This window comes from Diospyros lotus, chromosome 13 (assembly GCF_014633365.1).
Source record: "Diospyros lotus cultivar Yz01 chromosome 13, ASM1463336v1, whole genome shotgun sequence".
NCBI lineage: Eukaryota > Viridiplantae > Streptophyta > Magnoliopsida > Ericales > Ebenaceae > Diospyros > Diospyros lotus.
Window position 1 is genome coordinate 33,806,435 of NC_068350.1, and position 19,094 is coordinate 33,825,528.

The 19,094-nt window shown below is 36.4% G+C and overlaps 1 protein-coding gene across 4 annotated transcripts; it reads left to right on the forward strand.

Annotated features, from left to right (window-relative positions):
* The first annotated feature begins 974 nt into the window (after positions 1 to 974).
* LOC127788617 (histone-lysine N-methyltransferase, H3 lysine-9 specific SUVH1-like) lies at positions 975 to 16,743 on the forward strand. Of its 4 annotated transcripts, none has more exons than XM_052317102.1 (3): positions 975 to 1,147; positions 1,652 to 3,980; positions 16,337 to 16,743. In XM_052317102.1, the coding sequence occupies exon 2, from the start codon at positions 1,717 to 1,719 to the stop codon at positions 3,922 to 3,924; it is 2,208 nt and encodes a 735-aa protein (XP_052173062.1). In that variant the 5' UTR covers positions 975 to 1,147; positions 1,652 to 1,716; the 3' UTR covers positions 3,925 to 3,980; positions 16,337 to 16,743. The 4 variants fall into 4 exon arrangements, with proteins under 4 accessions (XP_052173062.1, XP_052173064.1, XP_052173063.1 ...); XM_052317104.1 differs by having other exon boundaries at positions 975 to 1,143; positions 16,419 to 16,743; XM_052317103.1 differs by lacking the exon at positions 16,337 to 16,743 and adding an exon at positions 14,561 to 15,401 and having other exon boundaries at positions 975 to 1,143.
* Positions 16,744 to 19,094: the final 2,351 nt, after the last annotated feature.

Consider the following 19,094-nt stretch of genomic DNA (forward strand, 5'->3'; position numbering starts at 1 on the left):
AAAACCAAATTGAAGTAATTTTTAAAACGAGATAAAATTGAAAAATGATTCAAAGTTGAGTATAATTTAGGCTATTAGCCCTTTATAAAATTGGGAGAATATGAATAAGGTAAAATGACGTTGTTTTGTTTTATAATTTATAACAAGAACATGATAAAATGATATCGTTTTGTTGATGTGTCAATTATTGAATACATCAACACGCATATCTTGCCGCCACGTTAGGTCGATCGAGGATAAAATTGACATCAATCTTAAAATATAAAGATCAAATTGAAATAATTTTTAAAATAAAATAAAATTAAAAAATGATTCAAAATTGATGAGAAATCAGATTTCTATGAGACCAATAATTTATAGGTAAGAACCTTTGAAGTGGGTCGGGCACAAGGCAGCCACGTCACCACTCTAATTATGGTACAATTGTTTAGAGGGCAAAGCATAATCTATAACTCTTTTAATATATACAATTTTAATTTTTTAAATAATGTTGATTAATTTATAATATAATAATATAAAATTTATTTTATCTAATTATTATATTAAGAAATTAAATAAATAAATTCTACATAATTATTATATTTAAATTATATATTGCTCAGCTTATCTGCTTAGTTGAGGAGATAAAAACTCTTAATATATATATATATATATAGAGTTTGATTTCTGTGTTCTGCAGACATTCATATCGACAAGTGTGGAATCATGTTACATGTACATTATTTTTATATATTTTAAACTATATAAAAGGATATTATGATCAAAATACATCTTGTCTCTGTGTATCTCACGAAAGATATTTTTATTATTAATATATTTTTATATAATTTAAAAAATATATAAAGGTGTACTAATAACGTTATTTTAGTATCAATGAAAATTGGATATTTTACCTAAGAGTTCATTGATGACTAAACCGCTACGTCTCTTTAGTTTTCGATTCAATGATCCGGTCCGAATCTACGTAAATAAATACGGAAGATCGTTCAGGATCCTCTCTGTCTCTCTCTCTCTCGGCAATTCTGTCTGTTGGTTGCTGTTTATTTTCTTGGAACTTCTCAAGCATGGACGTCGGGTTGATTTCTGGTTCTCCGCTGTGGATGCTCTCCTAACGTCTCTGTCGTGACTTCTCCTTCGGTTGTGGTAGGTACCTCTATTTAACTTTTCCTTTCTATATACTTCTCCATGTTTCGCCCGTTTCTAGTTTTTTTTTTTTTTCCCATTTGCTTACATGCATAGAACAATCATTTCTATTTGGTGAACGTTATTTGATCTTCTTTTCATCTCCGTGTTTCTCTCCTTTTGTTTGATGATTGTTCCGTGTTCAAATCTCCATTTCTCAGTACGTGTCTCGGTCCTTTTTAGGGTTTTAACTCATAATTTCAGGGATTTTTTCCTCTAAGAATGAGAATGCATTTTTATTTCATGGACAATAACATCCACCTGAATATTCCGGGGAGTATTTTCCTTTTGGTTCCTTTATCAGATGCTTGTGTTGTGTACTGAGATGACAGCTTTTCTAATTACTTAATTTTTGCAATTTCTTTCTTGTTTTTCACTTTCCTTATATTTGAAAAGTTATGCTGCTTTGGTTGTTAAAACTATATCTTTTTTTTTTTTTTTTTAATTCTTTTTGATTGTTTTTTGATAGTTTGGAAGAAGAAACAACTGGTTGATTCTCTCTGGAACTTTTGTGGTGGAATTCTAATTTAAGCAATGGACCAAGGTTTGGATTCGGAGTCTGTTCATATGTCTGAGCCCTTTGACAGGTCCAGGATTTTGAATGCTAAGCCCTTACGATGTCTTGTTCCAATCTTTCTATCGCCCCCCGGCCCTGGCATGCCCTCAGTTTCACCTCCTCAATCTGCTCCCTTTATGTGTGCCCCCCCAAAGGGTCCTTTACCACCTGGGCTTGCTTCATTTTATCCATTTTTCCTTCCAACTGAACCCCAAAGTTTGGCAGCTGATGAAAACCTGCAAACTCCATTTGGTGTACCCAATTCTGCAGTGCCTTGTGGGTTTAAGAATTCAGTACAGTCACCTGTTCCCATAACTTCAATTAGAGCACCGATGCCTCATGCATCTGGAGCTGTAAATGGAGACACTGGGCCATCTAGGCATTCAAGAGATCGCACAGCTGGTATTCAGACACAACCCCAAGGTGCAGTTGCAAATGAAGATGGCTATAGTGATTCCCCAAATCAAAGTGATCAATATTTGAACAGTTTCAATATGCATGCTACTGATGCAGTGGACACCAGCAGGGCAGGAAGGAGAAGGGGGAATTACCGGAAAAGGACTAAGAGTGACCAAGCCACTCATGATGTTGATATTGACTTGGTAGCAAATAAATTTTTAACATCATTCAATCTTACGGGATTTGATACAATTGGACAAGCTGATGGTGATAGTGAGTTGGTCAGGTATGTACTTATGATATATAATCTGCTGAGGAGGAGGATTTCTCAAATTGAAGATGTAAAAGAGGCAACTTCTGGGATTGCGAGACGCCCGGACTTAAAGTCTGGGACAATTTTGATGACTAAAGGGATTCGAACAAACAGCTCAAAGAGGGTTGGAGCAGTTCCCGGGGTTGAAGTTGGGGATATTTTCTTTTTCAGGATGGAAATGTGCTTGGTGGGTTTGCATGCACCGTCAATGGCTGGAATTGATTATATGAGTCTCAAGGTTCGTCAAGATGAAGACCCTATGGCTGTTAGTGTCGTTTCATCTGGAGGATATGAGGATGATGCTGAGGGTGAGGATGTTTTAATTTACAGTGGCCAAGGTGGGACTAACAGGAAAGATAAACACACAATGGATCAGAAACTTGAAAGGGGTAATCTTGCTCTGGAGAAGAGCTTGCGTCGGGGTAACGAGGTAAGAGTGATTCGGGGTATGAAGGATATGGTGAGTCAAACTGGGAAGATATATCTCTATGATGGCCTCTACAAAGTCCAGGATTCATGGATTGAGAAAGGGAAGTCTGGTTGCAGTGTGTTTAAGTATAAATTGGCTAGAGCTCCTGGCCAGTCTGAAGCATTTAGAATGTGGAAAACAATTCAGCAATGGAAGGAAGGCATGACTTCTAGGGTTGGGGTTATCCTCCCAGACCTTACTTCAGGTGCAGAAAACTTGCCTGTTTCTCTTGTGAATGATGTAGATGATGAAAAGGGACCTGATTATTTCACGTATTTTCCCTGTCTCAAGTATTCAAAACCAGTTCTTTCACTGCAATCGTCTTCAAGATGTACTTGCAAGGATGGATGTCAAACTGGTGTAAACTGCTCTTGCATTCAAAAAAATGGAGGGGCTCTCCCATATACTTCTCTAGGGGTCCTTCTGAGTTATAAATCCTTAATTTATGAGTGTGGTGCTTCCTGCATGTGTCCTCCTACCTGCCGGAACCGAATATCCCATACAGGTTTCAAGGTCCATCTTGAGGTGTTCAGGACAAAGAATAGAGGTTGGGGTCTGAGGTCTTTGGATCCTATCCGTTCAGGAAATTTTATCTGTGAGTTTGCAGGAGAAGTTGTCACAAAATCTATGGGAGGGGAGTTTCTGATTGAAAATGAGGATAACTACATTTTTGATGCAACTCGCACCCATGAACCACGAGAGCTTATGCCAGCAAATTCTGATGAATCTCCAAAAATCCCTTTCCCCCTTGTTATAAGTGCAAAAACTGGGGGCAACGTCGCTCGATTTATAAATCACAGTTGCACTCCAAATGTCTATTGGCAGCCTGTTATCCGAGAAAGCAATAATGGCTCTTATGTCCATATTGCTTTCTTTGCAATTAATCATATTCCTCCTATGAAAGAGTTGACATATGATTATGGGATTGTTCAGTCTGGCAAAGCGGAGCAGAGAAAGAAAAAATGCCTATGTGGATCATCAAAGTGCAGGGGTCATTTTTATTAATGAACTCAAAGGGGGATGGTCAGATGGTGCCAGCTAATTGAAGCCCCTTTCACAAGGTTGGATACCTCATGTTTGTATGCTTTGAGATTCTTTGTTTGTATTATTTTTCCTGTTGCATAGTAACTGTGCACCTTAGAATGGCCATAAATGAAATAAGGCAAGTGATCATAAATTTATTTCTTTAACCTCTTAATGGATGGAGCTAAAATTGTTAATGTTAGTACTGATTTTGTTTTGTTTGTAAGCACTTATGTGATCAAGTCTTTTAAGTTTTCTGCTAGCAGTACTGAATTTTACCAAGGATTTCTTTACCTTAAGAATTGATACCATAATAAATTTTGCTTATACTAAAAAACAATGCATTTTATGAGGTGCAAATTTACTGCAGTGATTTAAAACCTGGACTTCCAATGATGTGGATGTGTAGAGGTTATTCTAATTTATTTATGAATCTGCTCATGTATGTTTAACGTTTGGCCTATTAGCACCAAAAAGCCAAAACTTTTCAAGTTGTGGCGATTTTATCCAATCCTTCTATTTTTGGCAATTAAGGCCGAATTTGTAAAGTTAGTAGTAATTTTAGCCAAATTGAAATAACGTGCTGCCTGGCCCATTATTTCATTTTTTGTACAATTTTTTTATAATAAAATGTTAAATACATTTTTTTGAGTGTGTGAGTTTAATTTTTTTGTTGCAGGAAGATCAGTTAAACAAATCACCCTTACTTTCTTTTTAAATAGCTCCAAACAAACAGTCCCTTCCATCTCATATCAATTTTTTAGATAGCTCCACAACAAATCACTCTCACTCTCATTTTATTTTTAAACAGTCCCTAAAATCTGATGAAAGTTTAAATACATTCGGTGCAATGACAGTAGGAAGGAAGAGTTAAATACTTTCAACTGTCGCCACTGCCATTAACTACGATGGTGGTCCAAGTAGGACAAAAAAAAAAAAAAAAATTGTCTTACTTGGAGAGTCCAAACATAAATATATGCAAAAAAAAAAAAAAAAAAAAATTCAACAGATAACAAAGTCATTTTATAAGCAATAATGAATAATTATTTCATAAGGCAACTAAAGTAATACACACACATATACATTCACTAGAATTTTTTGAAATACAAGATAGAATATTATACTCTCTTAAAAAGGTGCAAAAAAAAAAAAAAACATAAACTCTCTTGCTATATTACACATAAATGTCAAAACAGTCTATTTCTTTTTAGAATCACACAGCAAATATATTATATTTAAATGGTATATTTTTTTTATAATAAAATGTTAAACTGTTATACAAACCTGTATTTAATAAAATTGTACGGCTGGGCAGCTCGTTATTTCAATTTGGCTAAAATTGGAGTTATTTAAAAAGAAAGTGAGGGTGATTTGTTTAATTGATCTTCCTGCAACAAAAAAATTAAACTCACACACTCAAAAAAATGTATTTAACATTTTATTATAAATAAAAAAATTGTACAAAAAATGAAATAACAGGCCGGGTAGCCCGTTATTTCAATTTGGCCAAAATTGCTACTAACTTTACAAATTCAGCCTTAATTGCCAAAATTAGAAGGATTGGATAAAATTGCCACAACTCGAAAAGTTTTGGCTTTTTGGTGCTAATAGCCCTTAACGTTTTCTTTTAGTACCTTTCTCACTTGGACATGCGTAAGTATTAAAAGCGTGTCTAGAGACTATACAAATGCCTGGAGCTTTTCTTTCCACTTACCAAGCAAAGAAGAAAAAAGCAAAGACTCATGTCACTTGGTGTATCATAAATATGTTTGAGCAAGAATTTGCTAGCACCAAGCTTATGAAAGTATCAAAAGGCAAGACAAAAACTAATTTAATCAAGAAATAAAAAGAAATATTCTGATGATTTATGGGAATTTGTGGAAGAAGCTTTCATTTGATTGTTTGAACATGGACAAGCAAAACACCCCCTCATCGTTTGAACATAATTTAATTTTACTGTACTCCCTATGTTTTGGATATATGCCATTTAAAATTTGTGAACTGATTTTTTCTTTTTTCTTTTTGATTGCATGTGAACTGATTTTTGATGTCCATAAAACATTCAAATTCATGCCCCTTATTATCTATAAGGTTGTAAAGGTGTGCTAAGCGTCAGCATTGATGCACATGCTGCCTAAATGCATGAAGCTATGTTTTCAACTAACAACTGGGGGAAGCTTAATCTTTTATCATATGATATTCAAAATGGTTTTCTGCTAATTAAGAAAAGATATTTTCTCCATTCCATGGGTATTGCATGAGTGGCGCTAGCTAATGCACTTTGAGCTATTTTTTTTTTATTTATTAATGTGTCATAATCCATCATAGTTCAAGCTTTATGAAAATGGTAGATGGAAAAAAGGAATATTTATTAAACAAAGTATTCTAAAGAGTTCATGGGATTTGCATGTAAGGAGAGCCCTTCAGATTATTTGGAAGGATGAGTAAAATGTTGTCCTCATTGTCTTCGTGTGTTCATATCATAGGCTTGCATACTGGAAAATTTTTATTTGCTTTCGATTGTTGCTGTTTAGGCTTAAGTTGCTTCTCTTCTTTTTTGGCTTTTTGTTTGCCTAAGTGACATAGCAACAATATTGGACATGTGTGAATCTAATCAACCCTAGACCTTGAGCACATATCCAAGAGCTCAACTCGTTGAGTTAATCAACTCAACTCAAGTCAACTTCATCCAACTTTTCCCCAACTATTCGAATACTTGGATTTAAGCTACATGGTCATTTTTCTCCAGTTTGAACTTGAAATAAGATTATAGGCCCAGATGGTTCCATGATGGAACGAGATATAACGCAGCTGGCTTGAGGTAGTTGACAAAGGTGTAGCGTGTAAGTTCTGACTATGAATATAGCGTTATTCATTCTTTGCCCTAAGGGCGCAGGTTAAGGAGAAATAAATCTGTCTTCAAACAAAGTTTATCTATGACATCTTATTTTTGAATCTAAACCACTTCTATTGGTTGGTGATGTGTGCGACAATAATATGTATATATTATCAACCAATAGGAATGCTTGAATTTAAAAACAAGGGAAACTACATGCACCTTGTTTGAAGATAAGGAGATTTGTTTCTCCTTATCTTGTGCCCTAAGGGCATAGAATAAAAAAGCCCATAAATATAACTATAAACAGAGAAAATTAAAATGGGGGAATGAGATTTTTATTCATCTTTTTGAGGAAAACAAGAATATAATCAGGATTTATAGGAATCCAAGATATGGTTATTCTAGGAAACTAATCTTCCTCATTACAGGTTTACAAAATAAAAAACTAACTAATCCCTGGAAATCGATAACAATAAAACTGAATCATTAGAATAAAACAAAAAAGGAAATAAAAAACTAATTCAAATCTTTCAACACTCTCCCTTAAGCTGGCATTAAGATGTCATCCATGGCAAGCTTGCTTTGTAAACTGTTGAACTAGTCTTGGTCAGCTTGTCTGCAACTTGAATAGTGGTTGGTATGTAAGGCATGCATATCAACCCACTATTCAGTTTCTCCTTGATGAAGTGTTTGTCCACTTTTACATGTTTTGTAATTTGTCCTATCATATAGGACTCTGGGTTATGAGCAATTGAGATAGCTGCCTTGTTTTCATTTAGTAAACCTTGATAGGTGCAGTGTTATTAAAGGCACACCTAGGCGCAATGGACTTGGAATGCCCCCAGGCAGATGCAAACCAGCTAGGCGAGCCTAGGCCCTCAGGCGCAACCTTGGGCTTAGGCGCTCTTGGCTTTTTTTAATTGTTTTTAGGGTTTATATTTATTGTTTATTACTTTATTTAATTTTTTACTGTTTGGAGTTTATATTTATTGCTGTAAATTTTTAAAAATAACTATATCTAATTGAATCCTAATGGGAAAAGGAAACTTTTGTGCATGTAAGCATTTTAATCTTATTCTTAATATTCACTATATGATTTCTTATATCTTTTAACTTACTAATTCTAATTTAATTATTATGCTAGCCTCGTAACAAAAAGAGAAGCCGATTGGAGCAACATCATCTCAATGCTTTAGTATTTGTTAAGTATAATAGAGCTTTGAGATTTTGCTTCAATTTACCTAAATCAATTAATCCTATTTCCTTGGATGAAATTGATGAAAGTAATGAGTGGTTGCTTGGGGCAATTTACGAACTTGGTGACTCAGATGATGAACTTGTACATGAGAATGGTGATTTGACATGAGATGATGTTTCTAGAGCTTCTCGCATTAAAGAACCTTTCCATGCAACTAGATAAAAAAACAACAATTGCTTCAACTCCAAATTTGACAATGAGTAAAAGGGTTACTACTTCAAATGCGCCAATTGAATTTGAACTTGGTGGAGATGGAGAGGGAGACGATGTGGAAGAAGAGGATATTGAAGATGGTGCTTCTAATGATGAAAATATGAAAATGTTTGACCTTGATGATGAAGATGATTTTTATATTATTTAAAATGTATTATTAGTTAATTTTAATTAGGATTTGAGACCTATAAATTGTTAAAAATTTAATTTAAGTTGAGTTAAAGACTTTTAAATTACATCTTTTGGTATTTTTTATTGTTCTTTTCTTTATATAGATGCCAACAATAGATTTTAAAATTTCTTATAAAGTTTTTAACTTTTGTGATGCTTATGTGTGAGTTGCTAAAATATGATTGAATGTGCTTTGTTGAAATTTACAGGTATGTAACTTGTTTTAATATTTTTTAGTTTTCTTGATAACATGCTTTTGAATATTTTATTAGGAATTAAGATCTATTTTATATCTTATTCTTGAACTAGGACATAGATATATTTTTTAATTAGCATGCACCTAGTATCCACTAGGCGCGCACTTTGCCTTGAGCCTCAGGCTCCAACACCCTTTGCGCCACTTTGGGCCTTTAATAACATTGGATATGTGATGGTGTAGAAACTTTCAAATCTTCTAGAAGTCTTTTAATCCATAATTCTTCACAAATTCCATAAGCAACTGATTTGAACTTTGCCTCTACATTGCTTCTTGCCACCACATTTTTTGTTTTTTTACTTCTCCAAGTAACCAGATGAACATGCCACGCTATCGAATGAACCCCACTAAACATGCTAAGCTGCAAAGACAAGTGGAAGGATTAGTGTCAAAGGGATTTATCCATGAAAGTTTTAGCCCCTATGCTGTCCTTGCCCTCTTAACTCCCAAGAAAGATAAGAAAGATGGGATGTGGAGAATGTGTATTGATAGTCGGGCAATTAACAAAATCATAGTTAAATATTGATTTCCCATTCCCAGGCTAGATGGCATGCTAGACATGATGGCTAGCGCCGCCATTTTCTCCCAGTTGGACTTACAGAGTGGCTGCCATCAAATTAGAATTCACCTAGGGGATGAATGGAAGATTGTCTTTTAAGACAAATGATGGTCTTTATGAATGGTTGGTTATACCATTTGGGTGTCAGACCCCTAGGGTTGAGCTATGGTGTGGAAGGGAATTTGGGAAGATTAAGAGAAGAATTTAGAGGGAGATATCAGATGGAAGGAAGAGAAACAACAAGAAGACGAGGAATAGTCGAGAGAAGGGGAGAGAAGATAATACACAGAGAGAGAAACCAAAATATCAATTTGTTACTCAATATGCATCCATCCTATAACTGTGGCTTAATATATATTGTCTCTAGCCACGCACATGCACCCATGTGCTATACACCCCAGATTCTAATTGCCTCTAGCTGCAAGACAAATAGTCCTATCAAAAAATAAAAGCCAAAATTACAATTGCTACCCTGGGAATGTGACAATTTTCCCCCTTGAAATGTTTCTTGTCCCCAAGAAACTTATTACCATTGATCCATTGTTCCTTTATCCAATTATGCCTGGCTCTCCTGCTTTGTTGTCGTCCTCTAAACCTTCCATATGTAGCAACTGTCTTTTGCATTGGTGGCCTGGATTGAATTTATTCCCGCATTTAAAGCATAATCTGAGTCTTCTCCTAGACTCCATGGTAGGAGGTTTGGTTGCGTTAGGATGCTTTTTTCCTGGAGCTCGATCTGAGGCTGCCACCCAAGCATTTTCTCCCACCTCCTGACTGCTTCAAGGATAACCCTCTGTTATAGTTTCGTGCTTTTTAACAAACGCTTCCAAAGATAATTCATACAAATGGGCCTTCTCGGCTGCTTGTCTTATCGAATTAGGTTGCAACATTTTGACCATCGGCCTTAGCTCCTCTCTCAACCCACTGAGGAAGTTGGACACGAAATAATGCTCATGCAACATCGAGTGAGCTTGCCTTATTATTAACTTACGCTCCTCAAACCTTACTATATACTCTTACAGTGTTCCTTCCTACTTCAATTTGTTAAATTCTTCCACAATATTAGTCAGGTTTTGTGCTCTGGAATGGGCGTAGAATTCCTCTACAAACTCATGCCATCTCCATTTTGCTCTCTGTTCACTCCAACCTTGAAACCATGAATCTGCCACATCATTTATGTAGGCAGTTGCCATGTTTACCTTGTTCCCTTCCCTTCTGCTATTCGGTAGTGGTAAAAAAAACTTTCACTTCGTCTGATCCACCATCGGGGTTTATCCCTTTCAAACATCGGGATTTCGAGCCTCGGTGTAAGAGGATTATTTTGGTTTGTTAGGGGTCCCTAGCATACTCCGTTCTTGCGTCCACTTTTGGCCAACTCCTTGGTTTAGGAAAGATGGGTGCTGCCGTGGCTCGGGGAGGGAAATCCATTTGTAAACTTGTGTTGGGCTGTCGAGAAAACATGGCGAGGGAAGCACGTAGTTGTTGGCTTAACACCAAAAACTCTTATTAGATGTTCCTCTCCATCATTGACAAATCGGCTCGAATGTGGCTGACTTCTTCCTGGGTGTGTCAAATTCCTGCTTCAATCATCTCTAGTCTCTCGTCTACTTGCTCATGACTCTGTTGAAGGCCCAATTCCAAGGCATCCAACCTTGACTCCAGCTATTTCATTTGTGTGCCTTCCGCCATACCTCACCTCAAATACTTCCTCTGGTTTACTTTAAAAAAAAAAATACTTCCTTTGGTTCTACCTAATCACTGACTGCAATTAACTCGGTTGCGACACCCATTTCCGTGCCTGACCAAATCACTATTGCCAGAAACCCATTGCAATAATCGCGATCACTTCAGGACTCCTACACTAGTCGTCTGCTCCAGTTGCGACCTCTGGGCTGTCTGCGTCACCACCTTTGACGAAATTACGATCACTTTAGAATGTCCGCACCAGTCGTTAGCTCCAATCGCGAACCTCCTGACTGTTTGCATCACCACCTTCGACGGAATCACGATCACTTCAGAATCTCCACACTAGTTGTCAGCTCTAGTCACAAATCTCCTGACTATTTGCGTCACCACCAGTGTGCTTTCCTATCGACTTCCAAGTTCACCTTCTTTGTTACAGTTCTTTAAGTCGCCTCTGAAGTGAATCTAGTCCTCACCTTTAGTAACCTAACTCGCCTCTAACCTACTACTTGAATTCACCGAAAACGATGCATAACTTTTGAAGCCAACTTGCACTTTGCAATTCTAAAACCAGCTATCAATAATTACTGGCTTGCTAAATTTTCAAAAATCGCTGATCTACGATCAACTCCCAGAAAACGGCAGCAAAGAGCTTCCGAGAACTGGTAGCTTTGATACCAATTGTCACACGCTTAGGGTTGAGCTATGGTGTGAAAGGGAATTTGGGAAGATTAATAGAAGAATTTAGAGGGAGATATCAGCTGGAAGGAAGAGAAACAACAAGAAGATGAGAAATAGTCGAGAGAAAGAGAGAGGAGATAACACATAGATAGAGGGAAACCAGAATATCAATTCATTACTCAATATGCATCCATCCTATAGTTGTGGCTTAATATATATAACCTCCAGCCACGCACATGCATCCATGTGCAATACACCCCAGATTATAACTGCCTCTAGCTACAAGACAAATAGCCTTAACAGAAAATAAAAACCAAAATTACAATTGCTACCTTGGGAATGTGACAATTGGGTTGTCAAATGCGTTGGGTACTTTCATGCGAGTCATGACCCAAATGCTCAAACCATTCATTGGACATTTCTTGGTTGTTTATTTCGATAACATCCTCATTTATAGTAAGACTAGGGAACAACACTTGAAACACCTCTCTGAAGTTTGTTTTACCCTTAGGAAAGAAAGCCTTTTTGCCAATCTAAAATAGTATTCATTTACCAACAAGGTTGTCTTCCTAGGATTTGTTCTCTTTAGAGGGAGTTTTGGTAGACCCTTGTCATGACCCAAGAGGAATTAGAGGGGCAATGCTGCCATTGGTTACAATTGTTAGTTAGGAGATGCTGTTCATTCTGTTAAAGTGCACATGGGTGCTGTTCTACAATATTCTATTACTTGAATAACCTATAAATAGGCCATAGCATGTAGAGAAATGTATGCTGAAACAATATAGTGAATTCATATTTTCCCTCCATATTTTCTCCCTCTCATTCTTCCTAGTTCTCTCTCATTTCTCTTGATTTCTGCTCTATATCTCCCTCTAATTCTTCTCCATTTCCCTCCCAAATCCTTCCTAATTCCTTCCTAGACCCTAGCTAAATCCTAGGGTCGTGACAACCCTCAAAAGATCCAAGCAATTGTAGGATGGTTAATTCTAAAATCCATCCACAACATTAGGAGTTTTCATGGCCTAGCCACCTTTTATCACCAATTCATTAGGGGGTTTAGCACCATCATGACATCAATCAATGAGTGCATGGAAAAAGGAAATTTCCAATGGACAACAAGTGCGGAAAATGCCTTTGCACCTAGTAATGAGACTTCCTGATTTCTCTAAAGTGTTTGAGGTGGAGTGTGACATGTCAAGAATAGGAATAGGAGTCCTTAGTCAAGAATGCCATCCCATTGCCTATTTTAGTGAGAGATTGATTGATGCCAAGCAAAACCTATGATGAGTTCTATGCTATCATCCAATCTTTGTGACATTGGCGTCCTTATTTGTTACCCCAAGTGTTTATCCTTTATTCCAACCATGAAGCCCTTTATTTCTTGAATTCTTAAAAGAAGTTGAATCATAGACATGGTCGTTGGGTTGAATATCTGCAAGCCTATTCCTTTTTGATGAATCATCAATTGGGCGAGGAAAATAAGTCGTTGATGCCCTCAGTCGACGTCACAATTTGTTAACAACATTGCAATTTGAAGTCAATAGGTTTTGAGAGGCTCAAGGAGGAATATGAGACTTATTTCATGTTGCTAGGTTGTGTATTCCACGCACATTGGTGAGGGATTTCTTTGTGTGGGAAACTCATGCAGGAGGACTTTCTGGACATTTTGGCCGTAAGAAAACCATTGAGGAAGTTGAGCATCAATTTTATTGGCCTAGTTTGAAAGAGATGTAGCTAAGATTGTTAGTCAGCACCGAACATGTCAGTTAACCAAACATAGGAAGCAGCACACCAATCTGTACGGTCCTCTACCAGTTCCTAGTTGTTTGTGGCAGGATGTTAATATGGATCTGGTCCTTGGTCTCCCTCGTACTTCAAGAAGGCATGATTCGAGCTTTGTAGTTGTGGATTGTTTTTCCAAAATGGCACATTTTATCCCATGTAGCAAGACTTCTGATGCCTGTAAGGTTGCCAAAATCTACTTTAGTGAAATAGTAAAACTATATGCCCTCCCTAAGACCATAGTTTCAGATCAAGATGTTGGATTCACTAGTTACCTTTGGAAGAAAACCCTATGGCATTTGGTTGGCACTAAGTTGAAAATTTCCACTGCCTATCACCCCCCAGACAGATGGTCAAACTAAGGTTGTCAACCGCAGTTTAGGAAATCTATTAAGGTGCTTGGTGCAACATATTCTGTGCAGTTGGGATTTAATTTTGCCTACTGCACAGTTTCCCTGCAATAGCTCTGTCAATAGGTCTACCAGCTTGAGCCCCTTTGAAGGCGTTCATGGTTACCACCCTGGAAAGCCTTTAGGCCTGCTTCCTATGTCCCCTCATGCCAGAGTGTTAAGTGTCTACTGAGTCATTTGCTCAACACTTTTGTGACCTACATCTAGAGATAATTAACAGGCTCGAAGCAAGTAATGCTACATACAACCTCTGACCTGACATGCATCATCGTCCTGTTGAATTCCAAATTGGTGATTATGTGATAATCTGTATTTTCCCAGAGAGGTTTTCCCCAGGAACCATCTTTAAATTGCATTCTCATAGTGCTGGTTCTAAATTTTGCAATGAGTTGGACCAAATGCTTACATCATTGATCTCCTACCTGACTATGGTTTTAGCTCGACCTTTAATGTTGAGGACCTTGTTGCCTTTAAAGGCTATGTCACCCCATCAAATGATCCTTTTCTTGTTCCCTCTACTGCTTCACCTCTGCCTGCCCTGCTGCCTCCTAAAAATGGTCCTCATGGTCCATTCCCTTTACCTCGTGGAAATTCTGCACACAAGGATAAAATTGATGCAATTTTAGATGATTATATTATTTTTACCCAGGATGGTGTGATGCAGTGGTTCCTAGTCCGTTGGATGGATCGTCATGATCCTGACACTACCTGGATTACCAAAAACAATGCTTCAACAAATTGATCCAGCTTTATTTGAGCATTACAGGTGTGAACAGGACTGAACCCAGCAATGAGATCTTCGTTTCCTTTGGCAAATTGGTGTTGATGGCGCTTCACGGTCTCCCATGACTTGAGTCTACGACCACAGATGCCAGAAGACTGTCCAACCACTGTCCCTATGGTTGAATCCTTGAGCTCTGCGGCCATCCTCAAACTTGAGGATGAGTTTTTGCCCCACCAGGGGAGAATGATAGGAATATTTGAGTTTGATTTTAAATAAGATTTAGATTATATTTCAGTTTGTGTAAAGATTTAGATTGTATTTCAATTTTGTTAGATATTTTATTTTTGGTTAGCCATTTGGTTTTATTTTCAGTTATATTAGAGTTATCTTGTAGAGAGGTTACTGTTATCTTTTAGATAGTTATCCTTAATTGCCTATAAATAGGCAACACATTGTAACTTTCTTTTTCCCCTTTTGTGATTGAAATATATTTTATCTTTTCTTCTTCTTCTCAACTTCTTCTCTTCTCCCTGTTTCTTTTTCATCTTTTCTTATTTCTCTCTCTTTTCTTCTTCCCCCATTTTCTGCAATTTGATTGCGCTTCCGCACAATTTCTTGTGCTTGTTCTTGTCCTTGATGGAGATGTACTACATAAATCGGAGAGCTTGGTTCCAATTCAGAGAATGGCAATTATCATTCTGCAACTTTTTGATCATGGTGCTTTTCCACCCTTCTTTCTTCTTTGGATAGATTGATTCATTCTTCCATCAATCCCATCTTAGATTCTCCTGTGTTTTACATGTTTGATTAGCTTCTCAGTAATTGGTTCTCATTGATACCAACCATTTAGACACAAGAATGCTTAGGGGTTGTTTAGTTGTGGAAGATGATTTCCAGTTTTTTATCTCCAATTTTCTATAAAATCTCTAGTTTTCATTTTTCGCCGAAAATTTGAAAAATTCATAGAGATGTTAGAAATACAGAAAACTAAATTTCCAATCTAGAAAATTGGAACTTATGTTAACAAAAAAAAAAGATATTTTAATTTCTTTTGTGTAAATTTTTGGAAAATAGCATTTTCCAAATCTCCAAACTAATAAGGAACACTTAGAAAACTCATTTTGGAGTTTTGCAAGTTAAGTTCAATTGTGGAAAAATTGCGTTTTCCAAATCTCCATTTTCTATTTGGATTATTTTGTCTTTCAACAAGTTTTCTAGATTTCCACTTTCTGTGGAATAATTTCCTGGAAAACTAAGGCTGTTTTCCATAACTAAACAGCCCCTAACCACTTCTGAACTCTTTGTTCCTAGCAAAAATTAAATGTAAAAGTAGCAACAGGAATCTTTCCTCATGCTTGAGGACCTTGTAGCCCTAGATTTTGCAGCTGCTAGGATTTTATTCTGTTACTAATTTGGTATAACAATATACTCACCCATAAAGGCATGGAAGATGAGAATAAGGTGGTTTGGACATGTGAAAAGATTATTTAATAAATGCACGTAGGAGGGAGGGTGAATGAAATGAAAGAGAGTTTGTAGCAGAAATAAGTAGAGGAAGACCCAAAAAAAAAAAAAAAAATCTTAGTGAAAAGCTCGTTAGGGATGACATGTGATATGATGGCCTAAATGGTCCTCGTAGCTAGCCTCCAGCTAGCTAGCGGGATTGAGGCTTGGTAGTGTTGTCATATCTATATAAGACATTTATTACATTGTTTTGATATTGCTTACATATTGATGTAATATTATTTATGCTAGAGCTAGAGTTTTTGCTTGCAAAATTATTTTCTCATCCATGTTGAATGACCTTTCTTTTGTCAGTTATGGTAGTTTTTGGAGAGAAAGAGCTTCAGGGTGAGACGGATGCCTTCTGTTATTTTCATCATGCTCTATGGAATTGCAGGTAAGCTGGAATACTAGATTCTAAGTCTGCTCATAGCATCTCATCCCAGGAGCCTTTTCTTTGTTTCTTGTTTTCTCTAATGGCAGGCCTGTCGAAGTAGTAGCATGTCAAAATTGTAAGATGGAACTTGATGTTGTAAAAATATTGTTAGTCCCACTATGTTTATGCTGATCCTTTCATATTTCGTGAGAGACATATCCTATAATGGGAATGCAGATAGGAGTTCTCTTCATTTTCCATGGTTCACATTGTAGTCTGCTCCAAGATCTGTCTTTCTTGATAAGGCATGTAATTCTCAATGCATGATGTTATGTTGTTACTGTAATTAATGGCTTCAAACTCCACGAATGTAAAGAATTAGTCCAACAAAATTTTGTACCGGCCAACAAATGAAGGGCAGCATGTTTGTATTTTTGGTATATTTAGAAATCTTGTGGTGAACAAGATTTTGTGTGCATGGCCAAGTATTAGTAAATAAGAAAGAACATTCCTGGCCAGTTATGGTGGATCTGTTTGTCTTGTTGATGCCTTCTTGAGTAGAGCCAGAGTATTCACATAAATCTTCAATTTGGTTCGATCTACTTCTGCTCTCTTTTGATGTCATTTTATCCTGAAGATTTAGTGTCATCTTGAGAAAAGTCTTGGCTAATTTCAGCCGGGGGAATCTATTTTTATTTACTTTGGTTCTAGTACTAACCCTTGTTCTGGCCAGACAACAAGACAAGTCCTTTCTGTAAACCAGACCCTTCAGGCACTTCTAATTGCATTGTTCCATCATTCGTGTTAAATGAAATACAGGAAAGAAATATAGTAGAGGATGTATTGAATTCGACGATGAGACCTAATCAAAATAAAGATAAGTCCAATCTAAAATTAAACTTTAGCTGATATGGTATGATTTGATTTGATTCAATTCTGATATGTTGCTTACCTTTAACGTTTTAGTGTTGTCTGGGAGATGCCAAAACTGTCGTTAGGTGTCAAAACTTTTACGTATTTGAGGTCAAAGTGTTCGGTATATGCATTTTAAGTGCTTGTTCAACTTTGTTTGCAAGTGTCCGAGATTTCGTTCCAGTGTAATGGTACTGTACCTGGCCTGCTTTAGTTTTCGTATTGCACAAAATGTAATTTGTAGTGCTTCTGGAGCTGGTCTGAGACTAGCAAGTGGTTGCATTTCTAATTGAATTAGGTTATTCTTTTACTTTGGTAGTCTTAATTTGGAAGTTTGATTGAAGAAAATGTTAAGACTTTGTTTCTGAAACTGGGAAGTATTCATAATTGTAGACCTTTATCTCCATGTTTTGCTGTGTGAAATGAAGCAGAACTCGTCTCTAGAGAGCTTTGAACCATAGTAGCAAGAGAAGTCACTATTATGCCCTTAGGGCATAGGTCAAGCGGTCGGACAAACGACATGTTGGTGTCAGTCTGGTGGGTTGTGAGTTCAATTCTCGTTTTGCGCAGTGAGACGAAACTTCATATTTGCGATTTACCTCTCTTGACATAATCGAGGATACAAATATGGGGAGTCACGCAAGGACAATCATCTCAAGAGAAGTCACTATCATCCCTTGTCACCAAGGTTGTTAAAATCGGGATTTTAAGTGGGATCGAAAAAGTGTCCATAAAATCGGATCGTAAAATCGAATCGTAAAATCGTAAGATTTTAGAGATAATTAAAAATACCCTTCAATTTTTGTAAATATATGTTTATAATAACATAATTTTGCAGAAAATAAATTAATATCTTTTAATAACCTGATTATTCCTTATTATAGTTCAAAAGATGATACTTCCAAAATATAGTTCAAAAACTAGCAGGTTGGTATAGGCAATTTAGAGGCAAAATATAGGTAATTTAGAGGTAAAATATAGCTTAAAATTCTTTAGAGGATTCTTTCAACGTCTTCCATTAGATTTATGTTGCATTTTTTTCTTGATTTAACATTGATTAAATCAAGTAAAATCCCAATTTGGGGTTTGGTGGTCCATTAATTATTTACTTGTTTGTCTTGATTTACTTATGCAATCAATGTTAAATCAAGTAAAAATTATAATTTAAATCAAGTAAATTGAAACTTATGCAATTAATGTTAGATGCTATGTGACATTGGAACTAATACAATCAATGTTAAATCAAGTTCCAATTTAGAGGAAAAATATAACAATTCATTGCATAAGTTCCAATGTCAGATGCTATATGACATTGAGACGTTGGAAACATCCTCTAAATTGCAACTTAAATCAATGAAGGTCTTTGAATCGTAAAATCGTTTGGGAATCTCTAAAGCGTAAAATCGTAAAATCGTATATGTAAAATCGAGATTTTATAGGATTTTATCCTAAATTGGATTTTACATGGGATTTGAATCGTTTAGGGGTCTTCAAATCGTAAAATCGTAAAATCATACGCGTAAAATCGGGATTTTAACAACTATGCTTGTCACCATATTGAGTTGAGATTTGGGGTGTTCAATTTTTTCCCATTAGGATAGGTGAATTTAATGCATTTATAAGCCTATGCTGAGCAGTTCTCCCAAGAAACTCTTTGTTCCTTTAAATCACTCTACTTCTTCAAGGTAAAACAAAACTAGTGGCAGGGCAATAAACTGAGTGAAACCATCACTGTGGTGGGAGTTAGCTTGCGTTCCTTGATATGTAGTTATGGGTAAATTTATT

Coding starts and splice junctions, on each gene's coding strand:
- LOC127788617 (XM_052317102.1), top strand. CDS start 1,717: ATGGACCAAGGTTTGGATTCGGAGTCTGTTCATATGTCTGAGCCCTTT.